The 24,616-nt window shown below is 39.1% G+C and overlaps 1 protein-coding gene across 1 annotated transcript in view; it reads left to right on the plus strand.

The window, feature by feature from the left end:
* SMS (spermine synthase) overlaps window positions 1–24,616 on the plus strand; it is a 47,892-nt gene that overhangs the window by 10,895 nt on the left and 12,381 nt on the right. Inside the window, exons 2-9 of the mRNA XM_064646763.1 lie at window positions 4,550–4,670; window positions 14,584–14,677; window positions 15,427–15,491; window positions 18,104–18,279; window positions 20,073–20,227; window positions 21,134–21,223; window positions 22,244–22,358; window positions 22,882–22,961. Coding sequence (XP_064502833.1) covers window positions 4,550–4,670; window positions 14,584–14,677; window positions 15,427–15,491; window positions 18,104–18,279; window positions 20,073–20,227; window positions 21,134–21,223; window positions 22,244–22,358; window positions 22,882–22,961 — 896 coding nt within the window. The remainder of the gene's footprint in view (window positions 1–4,549; window positions 4,671–14,583; window positions 14,678–15,426; window positions 15,492–18,103; window positions 18,280–20,072; window positions 20,228–21,133; window positions 21,224–22,243; window positions 22,359–22,881; window positions 22,962–24,616) is intronic.

A 24,616-nucleotide genomic window follows, 5' to 3' on the forward strand; every position in this document is an offset into this window, starting at 1 on the left:
AGGGACCTCTTTAGGCAACTGTTGGTTTTCCAAGTTCTTAGTTGAGCCAGTGTCTGTTTCAAACAGCAGTGTTCTCTGTGCACTCATTTTCCATGCATGCAGATCCCTTTAGCTAGGACAAAAGGAGTACAATTCTGAAGTTTTAAAAAAAAGATTGCAATGGAGGTGGTTGGTGACTAAATGATAACCAGTAATCTGCAAGTTCTTATGTATTGCTCTATCCTCTCATGTATGGTGGAGAGGGGAAGCTTGTAGGATGGGGCTGTTGACTTTACATAAACTACTGTGACTTTTAGCTCTCAATTTGTTTTAGTGCCTAAAAGAAAGCTAGGGCAGGTAAAGTACAGGCACAGGAGCCTGAAGCTTCTCTTTGACTCTGGATTTTAAAATTTATGAACAATTTGTTCACTAAACATTTATGCAGCACACCTCTAATTCTGCAGGTTTTTTATGATTAAGATTGAGATACAATATTGGCATTGGAAAAATGCCTTGGATTAGTTTGAGTGAGATCCTCTGTACACCTATAACCTGGTGTCTGTATTTCCAGTAAGTGGTGGTGAGGGAGGCACTGTGAGTGGCCTAACTTGACTCTGATGGGCTCAGTGCCAGTGCAGTCAGGTGTGCTGCTGTAGCAGGCTGGAGGCACAGTCTCCTGCTGCTCTTCTTGAACTGCCCCTGGGACCTCACCTGCTTAGAAATTAATCTCTCTCAGGTGTGCTCCCTTCGTCATTTGTACCTGACACCTCCCCCCGGTCTCTGTGTATTTCCTTTTCCTGTGATATTTTTTGAGAGTTGGAGTTGCCTGTGTGCAAGAATATCAGACTTGCATAACGCAGCAATTTATTATACTGAAACAATATAGCAGCCATTCAGGTTGCTATTTGTTATTATCATATTCTGCATTTTATCTCCTAATGTGTGCTAACTCCTTAACATATTCTTAATGAAGCATTTAATTTGATTTTCGTTTTCTTCACCTTTCTCTATTGAAAATGTAGCTACCAAGGGAAAAATGCATCAAATGCAGAAGCATATATAAGTGCTTTGATATGTCCTATTATTTTGGTTATGTTACATTCTCACTTGTTAAAGGAAATTATGTAAAATCAGGGTAAGAAAAATTTGGAGTTGGAAATAGTGTGAATATTTTCAAATGAGAGCTAATCTACTCCCACTGCTTACTAAGATTTTTGTCAATATCTGGTATGAGGATGTCTCCAACCAGAATAGTCTGGCTCAGTAGCAGATTACTTGAGCTCCTTGTTGGAGTATCTGGGTGAAACTAGCTGGTGTTTTGCATGAGGCTGGCCTGGATGCTTACAGTAACTCTGAACTTTGAAAGCTCTCATGTTCACAGATTACTCTCAGGTAATGGCTGCTTTGCTGCTCAGATGTCACAGGAGTGTTTGCAACTGCTGTGAATCATTTCTTACGTGTGCTGGGATTCAAAAACTTTCTGGTTAAAGTGGGTGTTAATACTCCTGAAAAATATGTATATCTCAAATCTTATACAGTGTTTTTTGTTTCTGTTCTCTACAGTTGAAACTCCAGGCATTTGCCACTTCTTCTACCAAATAATTACCAAATACTTAAAACAGTATTTCATTCTTGGTAACTGGAGTTTGTTTCCTTTGTTCTCAAATAGAAGGAAAAGTAATAACTACTTGAATAAACATTTTGGTGTAGATTCAAAGGTGTTCCTATTGTTCTAGTCATCATTGTCCTTTTTGCTTATGAATGCTTGATCAAGCATATCTGAGCTGGGAGTGAGGTGGTGGTAAGTGGATTTGGGTGAGAGATCTTGAGATTGCTGAAACTTCCTGATGCCTTCGAGCAATCACTTGTGCCTCGGACATTTTATAAAGGAGTTTCCAACTTGGGAGAATTAATTATCCCTCCAAGGCAAATCTTGTGTGGTATAACTAAAAAGAGACCTGATGAAAGAGCATGTTGTTTTAATTTCCTAAAGTTAATAGCATAATAGGAAGGCCTTAATCAAGCTTGTGCCTGGGTGCTTAGCAAAGAACTCTGCTGCTGAGTGATGAGCAGGTTGTGAGGGATTGGTGTGTTCATGAATCAGAAAAATATCAGTGATGTTTGTCCTGCAGCATCTGCCAGGATACACCTCACAGGAATACTTGAAGCTGTTGAAAACAGGCTAAATGTGGCATGAGCACTTCAGTTCTTCCACTCTGTTCTCCATCTTACTGTGTCTTGCAGGAGCTGTGGAAGTGAGATGTTCTGGGGCTCGGTTGCATACTAGTTCAACTTGGATTTCATGCTATTTTACTGCCCTGGAAGGGTATTGTATGCATTATTAAACTGAGTTCTTGTTTAACATTGTTATGGTGCTGACTTAAGAGGTAAGGAAGGGACAGAAATGAGTATATGTCTTGGAAAAGGTGAGGGAGAAGACAAAGGAGTGGGGCAAGGAAACAAATGCGAGGCAGAAAGAGTGAACCACATCTGAAGTGACAAATTCTTTGTGAGTGTATTGGCTTGGAGCAGCTGCTCCTATCCTCTCCAGAATGAGTGCTGATGCCTGCCAGAAACTGCAGGTTTAAAGTGTGCATTGCAAAGTTCCTGTCCCAGTGCAAAGCTGCAGAGATTAGAATCAGTTTAAGAACTGTGGCTTTTAATTATGGCCCCACTTCATTTTGGTGTCTGAAAACAATGTTGACTTGATTGTTGGCCCACTGTAACCACAGCTATTGGGCAGACAAGCTATGTCTTCTGAGCCTTAATTATTGCCTGTACCATGGTAGTACCTGATGCTGGATTGGAAGCCTGAAAACTTAATGGTACAAATGATGCAGAATTTTACAGGAAGGGGGGGGGGGAGTAAAAATCTTCATAGTGGTGGTGGACTCTGTGTGTGGTGTTTTATCAGTGGTGAGACTGAGAAGGGGCCAGCAGTTAAATCATTTACTGCTGTCTGACAGAATTTAGTTCTATTAGTTCTGTTTTCCCTTAATTTGCCACATGGGGAATTAATGAGTGAGGAACAAAAGGTGAAAAGTAAGTATGTATCTTAAAACATGCATCAAGATCAGATAGTTTGGGCAATGAGAAGCAAAGCCTTTCCATTTTTATTAAATATCCTTGACTGTTGAGGAATTGGTTTGGTCTTGACTTTGTTTGAGGAAGATTAAAGTAAACACTTTATCTGTTACTTCAGTCTGTCTGGTTAAAACGTCCAGGGGTGATTGAGTCCAGGGTTTACAGATGGGCAAACATAAGTTTCAAGTAATCAGATTTTTAGCTTAGTCTACTGTGGAGTTTCACAGAGATGATAGATGAGCTAAATTTGGATTTATTTGGTATGAGCTTTTTTGTTTCTTTGTAGCTGGTACAACTCAATAGCATCCTGGAAACTTGCTGATTATGTCTGCAGGCTACACTTACTAGTTTCCAATGTATTCCCTGCATTTTGGAGGCAGGGATTAAAACAAAATAATTACCTTGGGAATAACTCTTTAGTAAAGTTGTGATGGGGAAGAATATCTGTGCTGAAACATTGGGCTATAAGCTGTGCCTCCATAATGTGGCTGTGCCAGGTGGTTTCTCTGATAGAGTGACTCTAAATCCTGGTTGCATTACTGACGTATTACATGACCATAGTGGTTTAGATCTGTGTTTGTGAAGCAAAAATTATGATACTTGCCTCACTAGGACAGCCTGTAGATAATTACTTTGTTAGGTCTCTTCACTGACATGACAGTCCTTCCAGTTTTGTTCCTCTTCTGGTAAGTGCAGCCTTACCAGCATCCTCCATGACCTCTCACCTTGTTGATTCTGAAGGAAATACTTGCAATTTGTTTTTGAGACACTTGTTTGCAGAATCTAAAGTAGTTATAATGAACAATGTTGTGGGTATAAAAACCCCACAAAACTGTGTACAGCAAACTTGAGGCTTCTGAAATCATTATGTTCTGACTGAAGAACTGTCTTTATAGACCTCAGTTATTTCCAAATGAGTTTTTGTGTGCTTTTCTGAGAGATCTCTTCCGTAGCATCAGGAAGATTTCAACTGGAGACCATCTCTGACCTGGATGTTAAAAATGGATGTTTCTGTAGGGATATAGGGAATAGATTGGTTTGCCCTCTCTAGTTTTCAATGCCTTTGTAGTTTCCCTGTCCTACAGCTCAGCATTTTTTCAAACTTTCACGTCAGTGCTGTGGTTTCTTTTTGGGATTATTGTTCGTGTTTTAAATGATTTTAAAGTAATTATGTGAGTAAGGACTTGTCTGAATTGTGATACAGAAGGTGACCAACAGTAGTCATAAAGTACTATTACTACATCTATAGCAGATAACCACTTCTGCTTAGGTGTGAAAACTGATTTTAAAAGAAAACTGTTTGGATCCCCATGCAATGAGAAACATCTCTGCGGATGGAGAGAGAAGATACATGAAGGATGTTGTTCCAATGGTGCTCAGATATTAATCCAGGCTGCCAGAAAAAACTGCTCAGCCTTTAAAGGAAGGCAGAAGTGACTTGAGTGGAAAATCCTTACTGATTATTATTTCTCTCTTAATCTTGCAGCTGATTGCAATGCCGTTCTTAAAGCTCTACAGCCCATTTTTCAGGAGCAGGGAATGACAGAAACAGTTCATAACTGGGAAGACCATGGTTATTTAGCAACCTACATCAAAAAAAATGGCAGGTGAGTGGATTTTATCGCTGTAGATTATATTCCCACTGTCCTCCTCCCTTACAGTATTTATTTCTCCTCATGTTGGGTTTCCTGTGGTGTTGACAGGGCAAGCTGTTGCATATGAAGTAGCTAAAATAAAGCAAACTGTTTATAATCTGGAGTATGTCATCTTGCAGTTTGGATATCAGAACAGTTGAACTGACCAGTCTGGTCTGTACCACAGTGTGGTGCCTTGGTCTCAGGATCAGTCCTTCCAGATGCAGGACAGCTCAAGTCAGCTAAATGTATTTGTAATTCTTCTTGCCTCAAAATGTCTAAATATGTTCTAGTCTAACCTTAGCATGTGAATAATGAAACTTTTCTGTCCCTGTTTTGTTGTGTGTTCAAATGCTATATTCTATACTTCAAATTATCAAGCAGCTACTGAAGTAACTAACAGCATGATAAGGGTGATTGGTGTCATTAGTGACACTCACATTAAGCTCAGTCTGCTGGGGCAAACAGGTGAGAAAAACCACATTCACTTTATTTCCTGATACTGCTTTACAGTGTGAGGGTTAGTTGATTATGGTTCCATTAATCTGTGAACTACCATAATTTTATTGCACTTCATTTGTTTATAGTTGTTCAGTTACTTCTTCACGTCCATTGCGGCAGTTGCTGCTTTTGGTTTTTTTTTCTTTTGGTGGTTGGATTTGGGATTTGTGATTTTTAATTTTTTTTTTTTTTTTAATCTCTACTTACTTTGTTCTCCAGGATTGAAGTTAAGCTAAATAAGCTTTAATTTTTTGGCTATCTTCTGCTGGGTGTTCTATTAAGTAGCTCATTTGGCCACATCTGTAACATACGAGAACTGCTAAGGATTTTTAAGTTCTCTTTGTAATAAGAGAGAACAGGTATCTCTAGAAGGAAAATCATATCCTAGGTGTGTGTTTTGCCTGCTAGAATTTGTCTCTGTATTTACTGTGTTTGAACATATTTGTATGTACATCTTCATATCTATTTTATATATATAAAATAGTTTAGAGAACTACGCTGGCAAGCTTGGGACTCAAATTAAGATAACAAGTAAGCTGATGTGAGTCTAGTCTTATGTTTATCATTCCCAATTGTGCTCCATTAAGTGCTTGGTATAGTTCAGTTAGCTTTTTCAATGTGGCACTGGCTTTTTCTGATTTAAATTATTTGTTTTCTATACTTGATGTACCTATAAAACCTTGCTACTTATATCTTGGTTTTGCACAGCCTTGCTTATTCTGTCTTTGTTATGTGTGCTTTTGTATTCTTCCTAAATAATTCCAGTTCTGGATAACCTTTTGTTTCTGAGGTCAGTGAAAAGATAGCAAAATTTACTACTCTGGTGCTACCCTTCCTCTATCCTTACTTGGTTAAGCTTGTAATTAATTCTCCTAAAAAGATAATATCCAGGATATACAACCTCTGAACAAATTAAAGATAAAATATTAAAAGTAAAAAAGCCTTAGAAGATTTAAAGGTTGACTTTCTTTAACTACATAGACTTTATTTGGTTTCCTGTGTTTCCTTGAGTTTGAAAGTGACATGAGATGTGAATTCTCAAACTGGGTTTCCCCATTGCAAGGTCATCTGATCGTTCCCCTTAAGAGGACAGCCCCTTCTAAAGGAACAGTGTCCAGAGTTAAAATTATCTGTATTTTGACGTGTTCCAGGAACTTTCTAGAGAACAGATTTTCACTGTATAACTTTTCCAGGAGGTAGTTGAACTGGCACATGGAAGCATCTCTGAGAAAAAGGTCCTTATGAAACTCTAAATTTTAAAATATTTAACTTGATTTCTCTTACTGCACTGCCAACTGGAAATACTTATTGCTGCAAATTCCATTGTCTTTGTCAAGTGCTGGAGTATAATACTATTGAATGTGTGAAGGGAGAGAAGATGTCAAAGTTGATTTCTCTGTGTAGGAAGGGTAGGGAGTAATTAATGGGAGAGACAAACCAGTGCACTGGTGTACAGTGCTCTCATGGATACAGAGGAGTTGGTCAAGTTGCCAGTTTCCCTGGTAAAGCACAGACCACATATGGATAACCTTATTGCTCTGAGTATAGGCTTGGCAATGTATTGGAGAACTATAAATTAATGAAATCTGCCTTTGTTCAGTTTTTAGTTGCTTCAGAACTGTCCTCATGTGGATAGCATCCTGTTCTCCTCACTTCCCCCCAGTGCCCTACCATGCTGTTTCCTGAAAGCCATGTGTAATAGATGAGCTTCAGCAATTGCTGAGCTCTGGGACAGATTTCTAAGTGGGTTATTTCCTGTGTGTTTTGCTTTCATTAACCTTGTACTTTCCAGCATCATGACACTTTGAATAGTCCAGCTTTTCACTATGCAGCTAAATGCAACCTTTTACACCAGAGAATGGTTCACAATATTCTTACTATGAGAGGGTGAAGATGGGGAAAGTGGGCCTAGTGGGCTTCCTGTCAGGAAAGGGAAGGGTCTGTTTTGTTGGGGTGTGGTTCTGTATACCCCTGGCCATTGTTTACTGTTGAGCTTCTAAGAGAAGCTATCCAGGAGAGCATGCTAAACATAATGAACTGCAGTTTGGGATACAGCCTCAAAACTGAAGATTGAAGAACAAAAGTGCATGGAAGAACTGAATATTAATGAGATAGCTCCTTGCAAATGAACAATTCTTTTTCTAATGCAGTATTAAATGTAAATTAATAAAGTGGTTATTGCTTCCTCTTGGTATATTCATTGCTGGCTGAGCTCCAGTGCACACTGTATTTATCTTCCTTGAAAATTGCCCTCTTTAACCAGCACCACTACAGACAGTAAGTTGTCCAGCTAAAGTACCTTCTGTGCTTTGCCAGCCCCATTGAAGTGGTCTGAGGAATGCACGTGCAGGAGAACTTTGAGTTTTGGGACCTCAGCAATTTTGTTCCCTGTGGTTACAGAAACGGTGTATACCTTTTTTAACAGAAACATGCTGTTTAAGGTTGCCTTAATGTAGTTTGTTTGTATTTGTTTGATGTTTCAGTTAACTGAAACAAATGAAGGTGTAAACCCATAAAACCTAATAGACTGGACAGTTAAACCCTGCAAAACAAACACATTTCATGAGTTGTAAGAATGAACTTATGAGCACATGGAGGTTTTGATACTAACTAAAGAGGCTTTATTTTAATACTAGCACATTTGTCTGCTTTTTATCTTAGTGATTTCAAATGTCATACATTTTAAATGAACATAAAAATATTACCTGACACAACTAGGAAGAAATTAGCCAGCTCATGCAGATTTTTCCTCTTCCCTTCAAAACAGAAGTAGCTCATAGTAAAAACTCAAAAAACTGTGATGAGGGGTAGGTACGTCATGAGCAGGGGGTTCGTGAGTTTGTACACATAAACAGACTTAGCCAACCAAACGTGACTGAGCCATTGCTAAACAAAGATGCACAACTGATGTAACAAGTTGGGCACTAATCTCTGGAAAAAAATGTTTGAGGTGAGATAGTAATATATTGCTAAACAGTGTCTACACTGCAAAGTCTGCAGAGATAACCCCCACAACCTGCAGTGTGCCCCGTGCTGGAGTGTTGAACTGTGGGCACTGCTCTGACAAAACTTTTTCTCTGACAAAGATAGCACATGAACATCCCCATTGGAGCTGATTTGGGGATTAAGACATGCTTTCCTGTTGTCATTACCGAAGCAACAGATCCCTGTTCTCCTTTGTCCAAAGCTAAGCAAGCAAAAGTCACATGTGGCAACTCTACCTGGTCCATTTACTTGGTGATTTACTCTGACAAAGGACCTAATTGAGGGAGGTCCAGCTGAAAACTTTTACTAATGGGGTTGTCCACACAAGACTCTAGAGTCGGGCAGGAAATGGGTCACTTGAGCCACTCAAGTTCTTGTCTATAGTGGTGGGGATGGATACACCTCTCTGCTTTGCCATCCCCCTTGCCCAAAGCTGCTTGGGGAACAATTGTACATACAGGAGAGGAGCTCTGTGTCTGAGTTTTGGGGCCCCAGCAGTCTCGTTTTGCTGAGTCTGTTTCCAGATCACTTTTAGAATGTTTTCAGGGTCCCATTAAGCAACATGCTTTTACTGAAGTCCCACTTACCTCCCTTGGATAGGACAGTTAAAAGTTTGTTTTAAAAAAATGTGAAGTTTTTATTTCATTTAATGTATATAGTACTTTGTATAGAGTCATAGTGCCCAGTATATTTTAAAAGATTAACAGGAGTTGCTAAAGTTAGGGCAAGGAGAAAAATCATTAAAATATAGTATTAAGAAGATACCAATTTCCAAGTACTAGCTTTAATATCATCACTGCTTTGTGAGCAAGTGTTTTTCTGTTACACTGTTGTGGTGGGGAAACAGTTTTCCCCCCTGAAGTTATAAAACAGTAAAACCCCAGGGGGTGGTGACCCTTGAAGTTTTGAGGTTTTACCTAGTGAGCGCTTTTGCAAAATATAAACATATCACAAGCAGAACAGAAGAGAAGGTTGTAGTTGTAGTTGTTGTAGAAGAAGTAGCCATGTTGTAAGGCCACGAGGAGTGAGGGCAGGAGCCCCTGGCTGGGGGGGCGGCAGGGACTTGGAACAGCGTTAGGCTGGGCTAAGTACCTGTGGCTGAAAGCTAAAGAAGTTTTCTCCACTGTGAGTGAGCAGAGACAGAGCAACAGCAGCGTCCAGAGATTATGGCTAAGAGCCAAGAGATAACTGAAGAAGCAGCAACAAACATGTAGCCAAGGAAGACACAGAGTTGTCTGAGAGAGCCGAGAGAGAGCCAGCAGCAGAGAGAGCACAACTAAGCTCTACAGAGATGGAGTTGGGGTAAGAAACTGAACCAAAAACCCCAAACTCTTTTTGTGACCTTTCCTAAGTGGAAAGAATGGACTCCTACTGAATGGAAGTCCTAAAACTGCAGCAGCACTGCAGAAAAGAGCTGAAAAACTCAGGCATCCTGGAAAGCTGGACCGGGATGATTAAAGGAATGCAGAGGGGGTGACCTTGGTGCCCCCTTGCTGCTGCTGCCAAGCTAAGCTAGCAGCCTGAGACAGAGCACAGGAGCTCTGATAGAACTCTTGAGGCAAAGGCTTTCAACTGAAAGCTGCCTGAGATGTTCTGACTCGGGGTGAATCCCCTGAGGAAGGGACCTTCATGGGGGTCTTACACCCCACGATATGACTGTGGTGACGTGAGTTTTGTCCCTGCTATGCAGCCCACGGAAGAGAAGACCCTCCCTTGAAGACAACAGGCCGAGGGGCTTGGATACCCCCTCGTGTGTGCTGGCAGAGATCCAGCTACAGCTGCTGCATGAGAAGAAGAGAACCTGGTGCCTTAGAGACACTGCTGCTCTGAGAGCGGAAAGGGATCTTCCTTCTTCCCTCCTGGATTTTTATTTGGAGGGGAGGAGAGATTTGATCCATTGTAAATACTTATGTCATGGTAGAGATAGCTAAGATTGTATATAATATATTGTAGTATTTATTTGTACAGTCATTGTAATATATATTCCCTTTCCCCCCATTTTGAGTCTCATGTGGTGTCTGGAAAACCCATCTCACATTGGGTTGAGATGTGGGAGGGGGCTTGGACTAGGGAATTAGATTTTGGAGCTCTCAAACCATGACAACTGTGTACACCTACCAGGGTTTTTCTTTCCTCTGTGTATCTGTGCCCCCTCTTTTGTCACATTCCACCTGGAAGATCTTCAAAAAGCCACAAAACGTGAACCTTGAGTCATTGTTTCTGCAGTAGAAGACTGTCTTTTAGAAAAGCTTTGACCCCCTCTATACACATACCCCTATTTAATTTCTGTTCTGTGTCTAAATTCTTGTTTAGAGAAGTGTAATCCTACTGGTGTTTGACTTCACTGTTCACAGCAGTGCAAGATATACCCAGTTGAATTTGGTTTGTATGTCAGATGATGACAAATATGTTAACACTGTGAAGGGAGGAGTGAGTGTGTTTACTTTTTTCTTTTCTGTGTTAGTCTTTTGCTAACCACTCTGTATGCTAGTCAGCATATTTTAAAGGAGCAGGATGAACATTCCTTAGTTCTTTGTTTCAGGCTAAAATGTTGTAGTTTATTCATGTGGTTACCCAGAGTGTAAAAATGAGCTGAAGAATGGAAAGTAGTTGGTAGGAATCAGCAACAGTTTAGAACTGTTGTAGCTTTCATTTGTTTAATTTTCTTATTTTATAAAAAGAGAATGGAATAATGGTGTAGTGAAAAAAAAAATGATTGCTTTCTTCCTTGAGGTCCCTAAGTGCTTTGTAATTAAGGTGAACACTTTAAAAAAAATGCTTTAAAGAAACAGTGTCGTGACTTTTAAAAAATTTTTATTATTTCCTGGTATAAGCAGATTTTCATTTTCTTTCTCATTGAGTAGTTTGACAGTTGATGATGCTTTTACTAGCAAGTTATTTTTCAAATACTTGAATTATTTAGTGTGTTTTATAGAAAACTCAAAGTTAGTGCCAGCAGATAAAACTTCGATGGGTAAAGAGGAATTTGTAGGCACCTGTCTGTCTGTCCAGTTCTCTTCTTTGGGTAGGGTGCTCTTGGGAAGTCCTTTCTCAAATACATGGGATTGCAGTTTTTCTTACTCCTCAGTACAAGTAACTAACGTAGGACACACATTTTGGCTTAGAATATATTGGTCTTTATACTTCTAGTTCTTTTTAATAAAGAGGACGCTCATCCAAAGCCTTTCTCTGTTTCAAGCAGTTACTTTTTCATTTGTGCAGTTGGGAATTATTCGTTAACATCCAGTGTTCCCTGTTCAGGTGCTAAGACGGAGCACTCCAGACTCAGCACTCAACAGAAATTGTTGCTGTTGTTGACACTCGTTTGCATACAAGCAAAAAACCTTGAGCACTGCCTTAGAAGTGGCAGGAGCAGCAAGTGGAACCTTGTTACAGTAGGGGCTGCTTTTCAGAGGCAATTTCCTTGCCTAATGGAAAGGAAGAAGATACCTCTTCACTGAGCTTTTTTCCTCACTACTTTTATGAAAGTACATGCAAACACGCACCAAAAGTGTGGCACTGTTTTATTTTAAAACAGGAATTATATTTTTCAGAAAGACAAGAGGAAGGAGGGGAGACTTTTGAGGAAAACTTCATTTTTCATATTTTTTTCCCCCTCCTTTGGATTCTAAAGTGGTCTTTGCTGTAGAAAATGGAAGAAAATGGAAACAGTATTATCATTGTTCTTAAGAACCCTCTTCCACATATTAAAAGAGCTGCCGCTGCTGCAAACCTGCATTCACATGCATTCTGCCAAACAGGCAAATGTAATGTAACAAAAGCCAGCATAGCCTTTGCTCTCTGCTAATTGAAGCTAGTAAGTCTTTTGTGGGTTCAGCTTTGGCCTGCTGCTGCCGCCTTGATACTACTAGACTGGTCACTTCTGAGTACACTTGTACTGTTTGCTGCCTGTTTAAATCTTTACAGGCATTTTAGCTTACTTTTCAGCTAAGTGACTTACAACGAAGGTATAACCAATCTGAATCTGTATTGCCTTTTGAGAATTTTGAATTTCATTCAGTTTTTTTTTACTACAAATTAACTGTCTGAGAATACCAACTAGACACTTGGAACTTGAATCTTTGTCCCACTACACTGCTCCAGCCTGGTGCCAGCCTTTTCATCTCTTATCCCCCTGCTATTCTGGTAGAGGGAACAATTTGATGAAATGAGTGATGGTTCTGCAGTGTTACTGTCTCTGTATTCTAATGCTGTCATCTCCCTTAATAAATCTGAAGTTCTGTGGCTGTGCTTTTTTAGAGCAACTCTCCCCTCTGCCTCTCCTTGCCTCTCACCCCAGAGCAGAGCCAGTAACATCCCTTACTGAGGAGCTCATGCCATCACAGGGGCAGCGAAGACAATGTCAGCTGTCAAATCTTATGACAAGTATGGAATTCTTGTAGGAAAGGAATTTAAAAGAGAAGTTGAGTCATGGGGCAATCAGTCTGTTGCTCGTTTGTGCCAACAGCAACTTCTGGAATATGGGAATAAACTGATAAGAAGCTTTTGAACAGTGGAAATATTTCTGACACTGTGCCAGTTTTCAGGGAATTTAGTAACAGTGCTGTCTCATGAACTGCATATACTCATTTGTGCCTGTAGTGCCACAGCTTGAGAGCCTGGAGCATGTCTAGGGACTTGACAAGAAATGTCCATTTTTGCTGTGAACGGTTGTGTCCAAAGTGTGCTGGACTGACCAGTACTTCCATCTAGGGAGCTCTATTCTTTTGTCTTTTTCTCCTTTAGAAAAAAAACAGAAGATACTATCTCCTGCAGTCTTGCAATAAAGCTGTTTGTTCTTACACTTATGTCTGTGGGGTTTTTTTGTTGTGTGTTACACATCCCCAAATAAACCTGTTGACATGAAAATGATGTAAACAGACTCCTGGTAGGCTTTTGTGTTCCCTAACCAAAATCTCTTGTCAGAAGAGCACCCTGTGGGCAAGCTCTGGGGTTGGGGGAGGATCACTCAATGATGACGTTCTGTGGGCACTGGGGTGAGGGAAGCACAGTGGGCAAGTACATGTTGTACAGAAACATCTTTCCTCCTTAAGGCAAGACCTGTGTGTACAGTCCTGAGGAAAGCCTCAGCCTCCCCAGACTCACCTTCTGAAGAGAATGACAGTAGCTTCTCTGCCAACTGCAGACACATCACGGCTACAGCTTGCTGCTGTTTTCATTCTTAAATTGCTTAGTATGGTCATTTTACAGTTACCAAAAATTATGATCTTCAGATAACACAGAATATTCAGGGTTTTATCTCTGATTGCAGCTAAGGGCCAAGGTTTCCAGCACCATGGGAGAGGGTGTTCATAATGAGGCTGACAGTTTACAAAAGGAGTTCTGGAAGGGCCAAAAAAAGGTGGGAGTGGTGGGGAGCTGGGAAGTCATCTAAACTTTTTGTCATAGCAAGAGTTGGTTTGTGTTTTGCCTTTGAGGCTGAGTGGGGTGGTAAGAGCAGACAAGGAAAGAAAGGAGCATTCAGCCTTATCTGAAGTTTTTCTGTGTTGTACTAATGAAAAACTATCCCTGGATACCCTTCTTTCTTTGCTCAGCTGTTTCTGTTCTCATCCCTTCCTCTGCTCTTTTTTTTCAGTGTATGTTTCCCCCTCCCTTCTTTTATGTAATCCTCTTGTAGCCTTGCTGTTTCTTTTGTCTTCTCTTCTCCCTAGTATGGAAAGGATATTGCCTCTGCTACACTGTTTTTGTTTTCTTGTGTCCTTCCCCATTGTCCTTAGCTCTTGTTTAGTTAGTTGCAAGTTCTCCAAGGTCCACTATTTGTTTACCTAACACTGAGCATGGTGAAGTCTTGGTCTTTGGTCTTTAAAAGCTTCTGTAGTATAAATGGTAGTAGTTTTGTCTATCTTGCATCTGTATTCATCGATGAGAGTATGCTGCTGCAATTTCTTTGCCAGTCAAAGCCATGGTTTGCTCCAGCATGCCTATTGTTTTTCAGTCTCTCTAAATAGTTGCCGTCCCGGAAGTGAGAAGGAAATATATAGGGGAAAGAAAGTCTCCAGTTGTTTTCTTAAGGCTTGATTTCAATTAAAAAGCCCAAACCAACACAACACAGCTGTTCCACCAGGCCTTTACTTAAATAGCTGAGACTACTCGGCAGTGTTCCTTTTGTACTATGGTGGTTGTGGCTTAGACACCCTGTTTCACTGCCTTGCTGCCTACTGATTTAATTAGTTGTGTAGTAATAGGCAAGTTCTTGAAACTTTTTTGCTACTTAGTGACTTGCAGACAGAGACTGGAGCTAGCACTGCCAGCAGTTACAACTGCTGGAAAAAAACCCATTCATTTTGAATTTAATATAATTTTGTTTCAGATTTTCTTCCTTCACTCTGATTTTTGATAACAAATTTGTCATCACTGTCTCTCACTCTTTCTCTTCCAGTTTTGCCAATTTGAGAATTCACCCTCATGGATTGGTGTTGGTGGATCTGCAGAGCTACAACGATCATATTAAAGGAAGAGAGGAAGTTGATCAGGTATGAGTACTGCTTGTCTTACTAGACTTACCTAGCTGCATGGGGAGACCCTTCTTCAAGTCTATCAAAATATATCTTGATAAAAGGTTTTGAAATATTAAAGTCAGTTCAAACCTGAATGCTTACAGATGAGGAACAGTAGCACCTGTTGAAGTTGCATAAACATGTCAGTGCATGCACACACACACTCTTTTTTGCATGTACTGGGCCTTGTGTTCTTTGATGTAAAAGTTCTAAAGATGTAACAGCTTTGGTTAGGGCTTGGTTCTCTTTAGGTACTGCAGGGCAGTGAGGGAGAAGTGATGCTCAACCTGCAACCTGATGTATTGGTGTATGACGTTTTTTCCTTCTCTATTCTGAGAGATGTGGAGCCTCTATATTCAATCTTTTTCCCCATGGAGAAAAAGAACTTCATCTTCCCTTATAAGAAGGCTCCAGACATTGGATATTGCAAGGGAATAGGCCTCTGCTTTAGCAGGAATGGAACCTCAAACTTCTCATGTCCCCCTTCTGGCTCTGTTGTCCTAGGGAAAGCTAGATGCAGTGATGACAGCTGCTATAATATGCACATTCTTGCTAGTAACCAGGCTAAGGGGCCAGCGAGTTACTCATGGGCTTCTGGTGTTACATTTCAAAGCCTTTCAGTGCAGGTGCTACTTTTTATTGCCTTCCAGGTAGCCTAATTTAACAGATATTTTGCATTAAGTGATCACCTACAAATTTCACCTCTTATTTGCTGTTTTTTCCAGCTTCTAAACAAAGTAGAAGAAAGAATGAAAGAACTGTTTCATGGTAATATAAAAAGGGTGAAACGGTAAGTTTGTACCTCTGCTTCTGTATGTGGCTTGTCTGCATAGTTACTAAAGATAATAAGCATATTATGCTTTGCTGTACTGCAGTGAATAGCCTGGAGGATGAATTTATGCATAGTTTTTTTCTTCCCAATATTTTCAAATTGTTTTATTGCAGAATTGAAGGTATTGTGGGGTTTGTCATTTTGTTAAGCCTTCATCTTTGGTATTGTTACTTACAGGACAGGGATTTTTTTTTTAATTTTATTTTTTTTTAATTTTTATTTTTTTTTAGTTTGATGCAGTGGTTGCATGAAATAATGTGAGAAAAGGCAACCAGGATGCAAGAGCAGACTGCTCTGGAAGGGCTGGGAGCCAAGGGTGTCAGGGGAATAGGCCAAGGCATAAACTGTACCCTACAGGCCACGTCCCACAGCTCATGGAGAAGGTGAGCAGGACTGGTGATGGTGACCAGGATCAGACCCAGCTCTGTGTCTGTCAGACTGGGATGTAGTACTGAGGCAGTTCTGAGGGCAAACTGGGTGTCAAGGATTGGTGAAAGACCTGTGCAAGTGGGGACATGGACCACGGGCAAGGGTTAGAGCTAAAATGAAGCTCAAGCCTACCCTGGAGGACACTCTACCCTGACAAGATTTCCTACAGCTCTTTCTCTCATAACTCTGCATCTGCTATGCCTCATGGTGCTCATTGTGGGCTTGTGTGGCAAAAACCTTGGTGGAACCTGTGTGCTTAGGGACTTGCCAAGAAGATAGAAATGTTTTGTAGCAAATATTTGTAATATAACTCATAACTGAACAATGGAGGCTTTGCAAGCCCTCTGTCAGTTTGGATTGCTTAAATTCAAGGCTAAATATTAAACTTTAAGGATTCAAATGGTGGCTTGTGACCTGCTGCTGAAATAACATTCATGCTGGACGTGGCTCACATTGTCCTTGTGGCTGTCTGGCAGCAACTGACACCTTGAAGCCAGGGAGCACTTACTGCAGGCATGCACTTGGTGGAAGGTGCAGTGGGTGCTTGAAGGAACAGAGAAGTGGAAATAAGTTAAGAAAACTAAAAAGCAAGTGTAAAACCAACAAGATTCAGTAAAGCCAAGGAGCAAACTGCAAAATGGGAGAGCAGTTAAGCAGTCTGTAACAGTTAAATACTACAACAGAAAGTAATCTGAGACCACAAGTAAAGTGGTAGTGATTTGAAAAGTGATGTTATACCTTGAATATTGTTGTTTCTCTTTAACAGTTGTGTGTAAAACAGAGAAGTGGTTATCTTGCTTTCCTTCAACCTGGTAAAGCCTCATAAGGTGCACAGTGTACTAACATAGATGATCTCGTGTATGTCTTTATGGGGGAGAAGCTCTCTGAGGATGTTTTGATACTGAAATATGACATTGGGAGTTCGTGGAATCTCTGTGATAGGAATTTCTTAAAAATGGGTCAGGACAACATCTGCCTGAAGTGATCTAGATCAGTTGGTTACCTTTAGTACAGGAAGATGAACCTCCTAGAACAGTGTATCTGGCATGGATCTTGTCACACACCCCTCAACATCTTTTTTCCTTTCTTTTAATTTGTTTTGCATCCTTTTGGTATTAGCTTCATGCATGCAGCTCCTCCACTAGAGATAATGTAACTGGAAAAGTTTTTCCTGCCTTTTTGTTGGTTTTAGGTAGTGAGTGGATGATCTTGCTCTCACCTGTGCTGCCATCTTGTGGCTCACTGAGGGTAGGAAGGATTTCTGAAACGTTTGTTGAGAATCACTAGTGAATTTAGAAGCAGCTTGTTTGTGTCTGGTCTTCTGCTACACCCTCCTTTGGAAAAAAACCCTTAACTCTTTGAAGTGTGTGTAGGAAATCTGATGAACCCCGTGCCTGCACATTTTACCTAAATGCAGTCGTTTTGATCGTTCAGAGTAATTTCAAATATAGTTTGTGTTTACAGGTGAAATACTGATTTGAAACAAGAACGAAAAAACCCCACAACATAAACAACAAAACAAAACAAAATCTATGCAGATGATTGAACCACTTTTAAAAAGTAATGCAGACTGTCAGCTGATACCAAGGACTGTGCTTATACAATACAGAGTGACCTAGCTCAGTTTGAAACACTGTAATAATTCACTTTTTGCGTTTCTCTATGTATTAAAATGTCTCTGAGTACAACTTGAAAAGGGTGAGATCCACTAATCTCAAAGAAATGATGTTCTTAGCTGAGCTAAAGGTGGGAAGAGGTTTTGTCATGGTTTTTATCTGCATTCTACTTTTGTATTGTATTTTATTTCTAGTTGAGCTGATTCTTCTAAAGAGGCTGATATGTTATGTAAATTCCCTCTCTTAGAATAGAGAGAGATTCACATGCACGTTGTAGAAGTCGTACACAAAGAAGAATCATTTATGTCATCTGTGCCTTAGCAAGTTATGTATATTTATTATGTATATTTATGGCTGATAGGCTTCTTCTGTCTGTTGAGTGTTAAATGTGGCAAGTTTTCTTAGATCTCTCTTGTAAATATTATTTATTTATTATGGTGAATCCACGGAATGTTTAAAGTGGATTTCTAAAAAGATGAACATACCAAATGTTTTGTAATCTTTTTTCTTTCTATTTCTTTCTAGGTTGCCAGCCATTTTGAGAGGAGGTGTCATTGATAGATACTGGCCCACAGCTGATGGGCGCCTGGTGGAGTATGACATAGATGAAGTTGTTTATGATGAAGATTCACCTTTTCAGAATATTAAAATTCTGCATTCAAAACAGTTTGGGAATATTCTTATCCTCAGTGGGGATGTTAGTAAGTATCATCTCATGTGAGGATCTTTTGCGTGAAAATGTTGGAATGCCATACCTGCTATGGCAATTGTAATAGATGACTAAGGGTCATTGTTCTGATGCTGGAAATTACATATGCATGTACACATATATCTGTTCCTGTATATTAAGTATGTTGATGAGGAAGGCTGACCAGTGTAAAATGTAGAGTAAAAAAATAACATTTCTTTTCCCAAAGTTGCTATCTTTGCTGTGGAAAGTGGCACAGCAGAATAGAACACAGTGTTCTCTAGCAGAGCTTGCTCTACTCCTTTCTTCTGTGTGAGCTTTTTCCTGTTTGTTGCCAGTCCAGCCTCTTGAGAGTTTCTCTTTGACAGTAAAACAAGCTACTTTGTTGGTCTTCAAAACACAATGGAATTCTGAAGAACTATGAAGAAATAGGAGCTGGAGTATGTGTGTGTATAATCCTGCTGTTGCTTTGATTCTCTGAGGGCATTACCTGGTTGGTGAGATCTAGGACAACTGTATCTCAAACCATTTAGCTGCTTTGTTGTGAACATCTTTTGACTCTTCTTTAAAATGCCCAGCTGAACTTTTAAGTTAAACAACAGTGACCCAACCTTTAAGGGGTTTTGTATGTGGTACTTTGTGCCTGCTGATCTTTGTATTTTTGAAAGTGAACTTAGAAGAAGGTGGGCTACTGTTCTTTTAAGCTGGATAAGACTGCTGTTTGCTAGAAATTCTAGGCAGCAAGGAGTATACTTTGTAAAATCTCTCAGTTCTTATGTTGAAAAGTAGTGACTGTGGTAAATGAAGGATGTTGCTGCCTAGGGATAGAATACCTAATTTCACTCTAATAGCAGAGTAATTAAGAAATTTAACTATAGCTTTTTGAAATAACTCTAACAATTCAATTAGCTTTCTGCAACTGTTGGGGACTACTGTGCAGATGGCAGCTGAAAAGCATTGTTACAGAATACATTAGTAAGGTATTTTCTTATACAGATAGAATTGTGTTAGAAATCACAAAATTAGTTATTTCATACTTCTAGCCAGAAATTTTCATCAGACTTTATTTTAATATGGAGATGAGGAATGTTGTCACAATATGCCTCACAGAAAGGAAAGTGTACCATTGCTTGTTTACCTTCCATGGGATTTTAAAATACTGCTTTGTCTCATTTGGTTACCGTACACTTAGAAGCAAAGTGGTGATTGCCAGGCAGAGTGATAGGATATGCCATGATGTGCTGCTGCACAAAGCTTTGCCCTAGTGGCTCAGGTCTGTTGTTACAGACAACTGTCTGCTTTGAAGCTAATGCTGAACAAACCAGTGGAAGGCATGCTTAAGGGCCCTTCAGCAGTTGGGTGGTAATGATCGTGTTTACGTTTCTGTGCCCGAATCCCCTGGTGTGCATCTAGGTTGCTCTCTTCAGCTGGGGTCCACACTGGGTTTTCAAAAATGTCCTGATCTGTCTCTTGCAGGAGTAGTCGTAGGTAAAAAGCCATTGAAGTATCAAGGGTGGACATGAAATCCTAAGTATTGACAGTTTTGCTCCACCAGTTTTCTTCTCCTGGCACACAGTACTTCCTAATGCCAAGGTAGCCATCACTGGGTTCGTATTGAGAATTAGAGAAACCCTGTTGGGGATTCTGAGGAGGATCCCATTAGTTGGACTGTCTCTGAGAACTACGTTGTTTCTGTAGATGCTGTTACTTTGGTCTGTATTATATTACCTTTGGATTAATACCAGTTAATGAGAAGAACTAAAGATGTAATATTTCTCTCCAACTCTTTCTCTTCCTTTCATTCAGATTTGGCAGAAAGTGACCTGGCATATACTAAAGCCATAATGGGCAGTGGAAAGGAAGACTACACTGGGAAAGAAGTGCTAATCCTAGGAGGTGGTGATGGAGGTATACTATATGAGATAGTCAAACTGAAGCCAAAGATGGTTACTATGGTAGAGATATCCTTTTACAAATGGGCAATCATTCATTTCCACATTTTTCAGACTGCATTTCTGCTGGTACCATAGCACAGTTAACAGTCAGGTTCTGATTTGCATTAGGAAATAGGGTCTAAATAAAATTTCATTTTGTCAGCTTACATAGACCTATTACTGGGGGTGACTACATATCTGTGCATCTTTGTGTAGCTCCTGCTTTCAAGTTCTATAGCTCTTTGAGTAGCTTTACGTAAAACTGGAAAGGAACACTTCTGTCATCAGACTGATGCTTTCTCTGATAACAGAAGACAGGTCTGTCAAGTCTATGGTTTGGGCACAGTTCTGCCTTCCTGAATTCTTCAGTTTTCTAAAGAAAGCTATAAAAAATAGTGCCTAGAAGCAAAAAAGTTCAATCAGTAGGAATGTCAGGACTTAATGCATTGTATTGGTGGCAGAATGACCAACCCTGTTTTAAAAATACCAATACAAACAAAGCTTTCAACATTCTTAGTTTGTAATGCAAACTACTGTTAGCTGTATGAAATACTGATCACCCTGGGTTTTGGGATCCCTTTTCTAAAACTGAAAATAATTGTTTTAATAACAATTTTAAATAATTGTAGGTTAAAGTCTTAACCTAGTTTAACTTTATGGGTGTTTTACAGTCTTACAGTTCATATTTCAGGCTTTCACAGTAATGATAACCTAAGGTATCAATACTGATTGAAACCAAGAATAAGCCATTCCTAAACCTCTAACTGAATCCGGAGGGCAATCCGTAAGGTTGGCTATTGCAATATGTATGCCAATAGACACATCTTATTATTCCTTTGTGAATGGCACCTTCTTGAGAATTCGTTTCTGAAGAAATAGAAAGTGTTGCCTCTGTTATTTCTTGAATGTACCATGCCTTAACAAGCTTCAAACATTGACCAAATGGTGATTGACGGGTGTAAAAAGTACATGCGTAAAACATGCGGAGATGTCTTAGACAATCTGAAAGGAGAGTGCTACCAGGTAATGCTTTGCTTTTCTTTCAGTAGGAGTAATATTTCAAATGCACTTATACGTAGCCTGGAAGACTGCTATGGCAAAGTTTTGGGTACAAGTTTTCTGACTTTTCTTAAATTTAGGAAGCATTTTTTCCTTTTTTATGACACTTTCAAATTTTAACAGCTGGGATTTGTGTTGGAAATATATATTAGCATCAAAATATTTTAACTCTCCATTTTCAGACTTCTGAATTTAATCACATAAATAACTTCTAAGGAATGTGAAACAGCAGAATGTTTGTTACCATAGCTTACAAGTAAAGAGGAAATATCTGTACAAATGTAGTTTTAAACATCATTCCTTATATAATGAAAAAGATAGAAGAAATGTGTATTTAAGTTAGTTGACCTATACTCTTGAAAACATCTGCATTTATAATACACAATTAACAATTGTTTTTAATTTGCATGCAAAATCTCTCTCTGCTATTACATTAAAAATAATAATAAAATCTGCCAACAAACATCATGCGTTCCTGCAGTTAAGGTCTTTATGTGCTGGATCTAACAGAACTTAAAAACTAGCCCCTGTATAATCTGATGTTTTCTTTCTGTTTTCATTACTGTTCCTTAAATGCTCTCACAGATATTAACTTGCAGGAGTGAGCTAAAAAAAAAAGGCACGAAAAATTAACGGAGAAGTCACATAGTAGTCTTCTCGAGTCAGTGGCCTTTCATACAAATACCTTATTTTAACTGTTTGTTGGGACTAACAACTAACTGCTGTTACTGTGTGGTAGGAGGAACAGTGGTCACCCAGCAGTCAGTGACAGAGCTAGGATGTTCAGTCCTAGAGTGCCTGTGTTGTCAGTAGTATAATTCTTATAGCACCTTCTTCCTTCTATATGATGTAAAAAGTTTAAAATGGAGCATAAAATTAAACATGTATTTAATTTTGTGCTTTTCACCTCTAAATTTCTGTGAATCCACATGTGTTCACTTTTAGGGTATTTTGAGGACTACCTAAAATATTTCGTTCTTACAGGTTCTAATTGAAGACTGTATTCCCGTACTGAAGAGGTATGCCAAAGAAGGGAGAATGTTTGATTATGTAATTAATGATCTGACAGCTGTTCCAATCTCCACATCTCCAGAAGAAGGTAAATCTTCTAATTTATTTTCTTAAACTTCTGGGAACTTTCAACATTTTCCTTTTTAATAGGAAATCTGAGAGGGAAAGAATGATAGTAACACATCTGTTCTTTTTTGAGTTTTTCTTGAATGTTAGAAAAGACTAGCAAGTGCCTAGGACTCTTTTAATTTGTGCTCTTATTCCAGAATAAAATGAAATCATGTAGTTCATTAGAAAATATTCATTAGAAAGTATTAGGAGTTCCTACTCCAGTAAATTTTCTTCACTTTATAATTTCTTGGACATTTCTGGAAAATTACTGTGAAGAAAAGTAGCAGTACTTCCACCATCACTGCCATTGCATATGGTTTGTGTTTGGGTTTTTTTACCAGGCTTTTATTTTTTTTAATGTTTTATTTTATTTTACTTTTTTAAGGTATAGAACAGCTCCTTTTCAAACAGTGGCTTTTTTGCAAGTCTTGAATATGTAGTAAATGTGTTAACAAGCCAGTAATGTGTTCTTCTGGTTTTCAATCATTCTCTATATGCAGATTCCACATGGGAATTTCTGCGGTTGATTCTTGACCTCTCAATGAAAGTTCTGAAACAAGATGGAAAATACTTCACACAGGTATCATATCTGGATGTAACAAAGTATTGCTTTGTATCTATTGCAGTTGTATATGTGCTGCATTTTTCAGTTAAAAAAAGAGGAAAAAACTAAAAATCTACTACAAGCTGGTTTTTTTCTCCTTTTAATGACTTTAATTTAGGCTTTGCTAACTGACTTATCTTTTTTCATTATTTCAGCTGAATCTGTAGCACTTTTGTCTTGAGTTTAAAAGCATAATTTTAAGAATCAGCAAGACATATTACAGAATATTGTAACTGTAAGCAGATTTTGGAAAAACAGAGCAGATATACTTTAGAAACAGATATATGGTTTTTAAGCTAATGTCTCCAATTGTAGAGTGTAAGACATGAAAATTCGTCATCCATTAAGGTGTAAAAATTTGAGGTAGGTGCAATGGGACAAGAAAATTAGTCATTTGGGAGTAAATACTCTTTTTACTTGTTCTCCACTCCTAACACAACTCATTGGTTTGGCCTCTGCAAAACACATTTTGAACATTTGAATAAGTTTGTTTGAATATTTGGCATTTTGTGAAGTATTTTATGTAGTCATAATTTAGGTTTTGTCCTTGTGTATGAAATTTTAAGTGCAGCTCTATTTAAAAGGAAATAATTCACAATTTGTATACTTGCCACAGTGTAACAGTATTACCTCATAGATAACATCTAGATAATACAATTGTGGATTAGCTTTCAACTGAAGATACTTTATGTAACCCTGAATTTGGAATGCCACAAAGGAGTGTGCAATTGTACAAGAATGTGACAGGAGCCAGGAGATGGTTGAGTGAAGTCTAAGTCTCTGAAGCTTTATTTCTTTAGTCATGCTCATACCTTAACTAGTTTTCTGATGTGTGGAGCATCTGAGTACTGCATTTTGGAAAAATCTTGTTAAGGTCTGAAATAGCTCAGCTGAAATTATGTATTTGAGCTCTATTCCTGTCACCATAGAGTTTCTGAGGTGTGTAAAGGAACTGGTTTACTGTAAAACTGTGCAGGTTTATAAAGAAATGCAAAACTTGTAGGATAAAGCTTTTGGCAGTTCGGATGTGCTGCTTTATTTTAAAATGCTCTGGTTGTAAAGGTAAGAGAAATTATCTTGTGGTTGAAATATAAGATGAAATATCACTCTGTAAATCTTAATGGCTTTTCTTCCTCTAAATAGTGGAAATATTTATGACAGACTTTAATATCGAAAGGACACTGCATCTTTTGGACTGAGCAAACTGTTATGTTGCAGTCATTGTAGTTGTAACATACACAGTGAGACTAGCTGGCTGTATTAGAATGTATATAAATGTATATCTGTGGACAGGTTTTGTCAGACTTTGAAGGACTCTGAGAAGAAGCTTGTGCTGAAAGCTGGAGCGATGGCTGTGCTGCAGCAGAAATACAGGGGGGTTGTTTTGTGCCAGCTGAAACCAATGGAGGTTGAGACCGGTGCAGCCCTGCTGCCTGTCCTGTCCTGGTGGAAGGAGATAAGTCAGCTCTTCAGCATCTCTGCTTGCACAGAAAGGATGGACAGCAGTACTGAACCAGCCCTGGTGGGTTTAAGCTGTTATGAAACTGCAGTGTTATGTTTCATGGTCCCAAACAACAAAGCATCCATGGCAGGCTGGGAAAGAAACAATATTAAAGTGGAAGTGGTGTGAA

The sequence above is a fragment of the Pseudopipra pipra genome, chromosome 2 (genome assembly GCF_036250125.1).
Source record: "Pseudopipra pipra isolate bDixPip1 chromosome 2, bDixPip1.hap1, whole genome shotgun sequence".
NCBI classification, from domain to species: domain Eukaryota; kingdom Metazoa; phylum Chordata; class Aves; order Passeriformes; family Pipridae; genus Pseudopipra; species Pseudopipra pipra.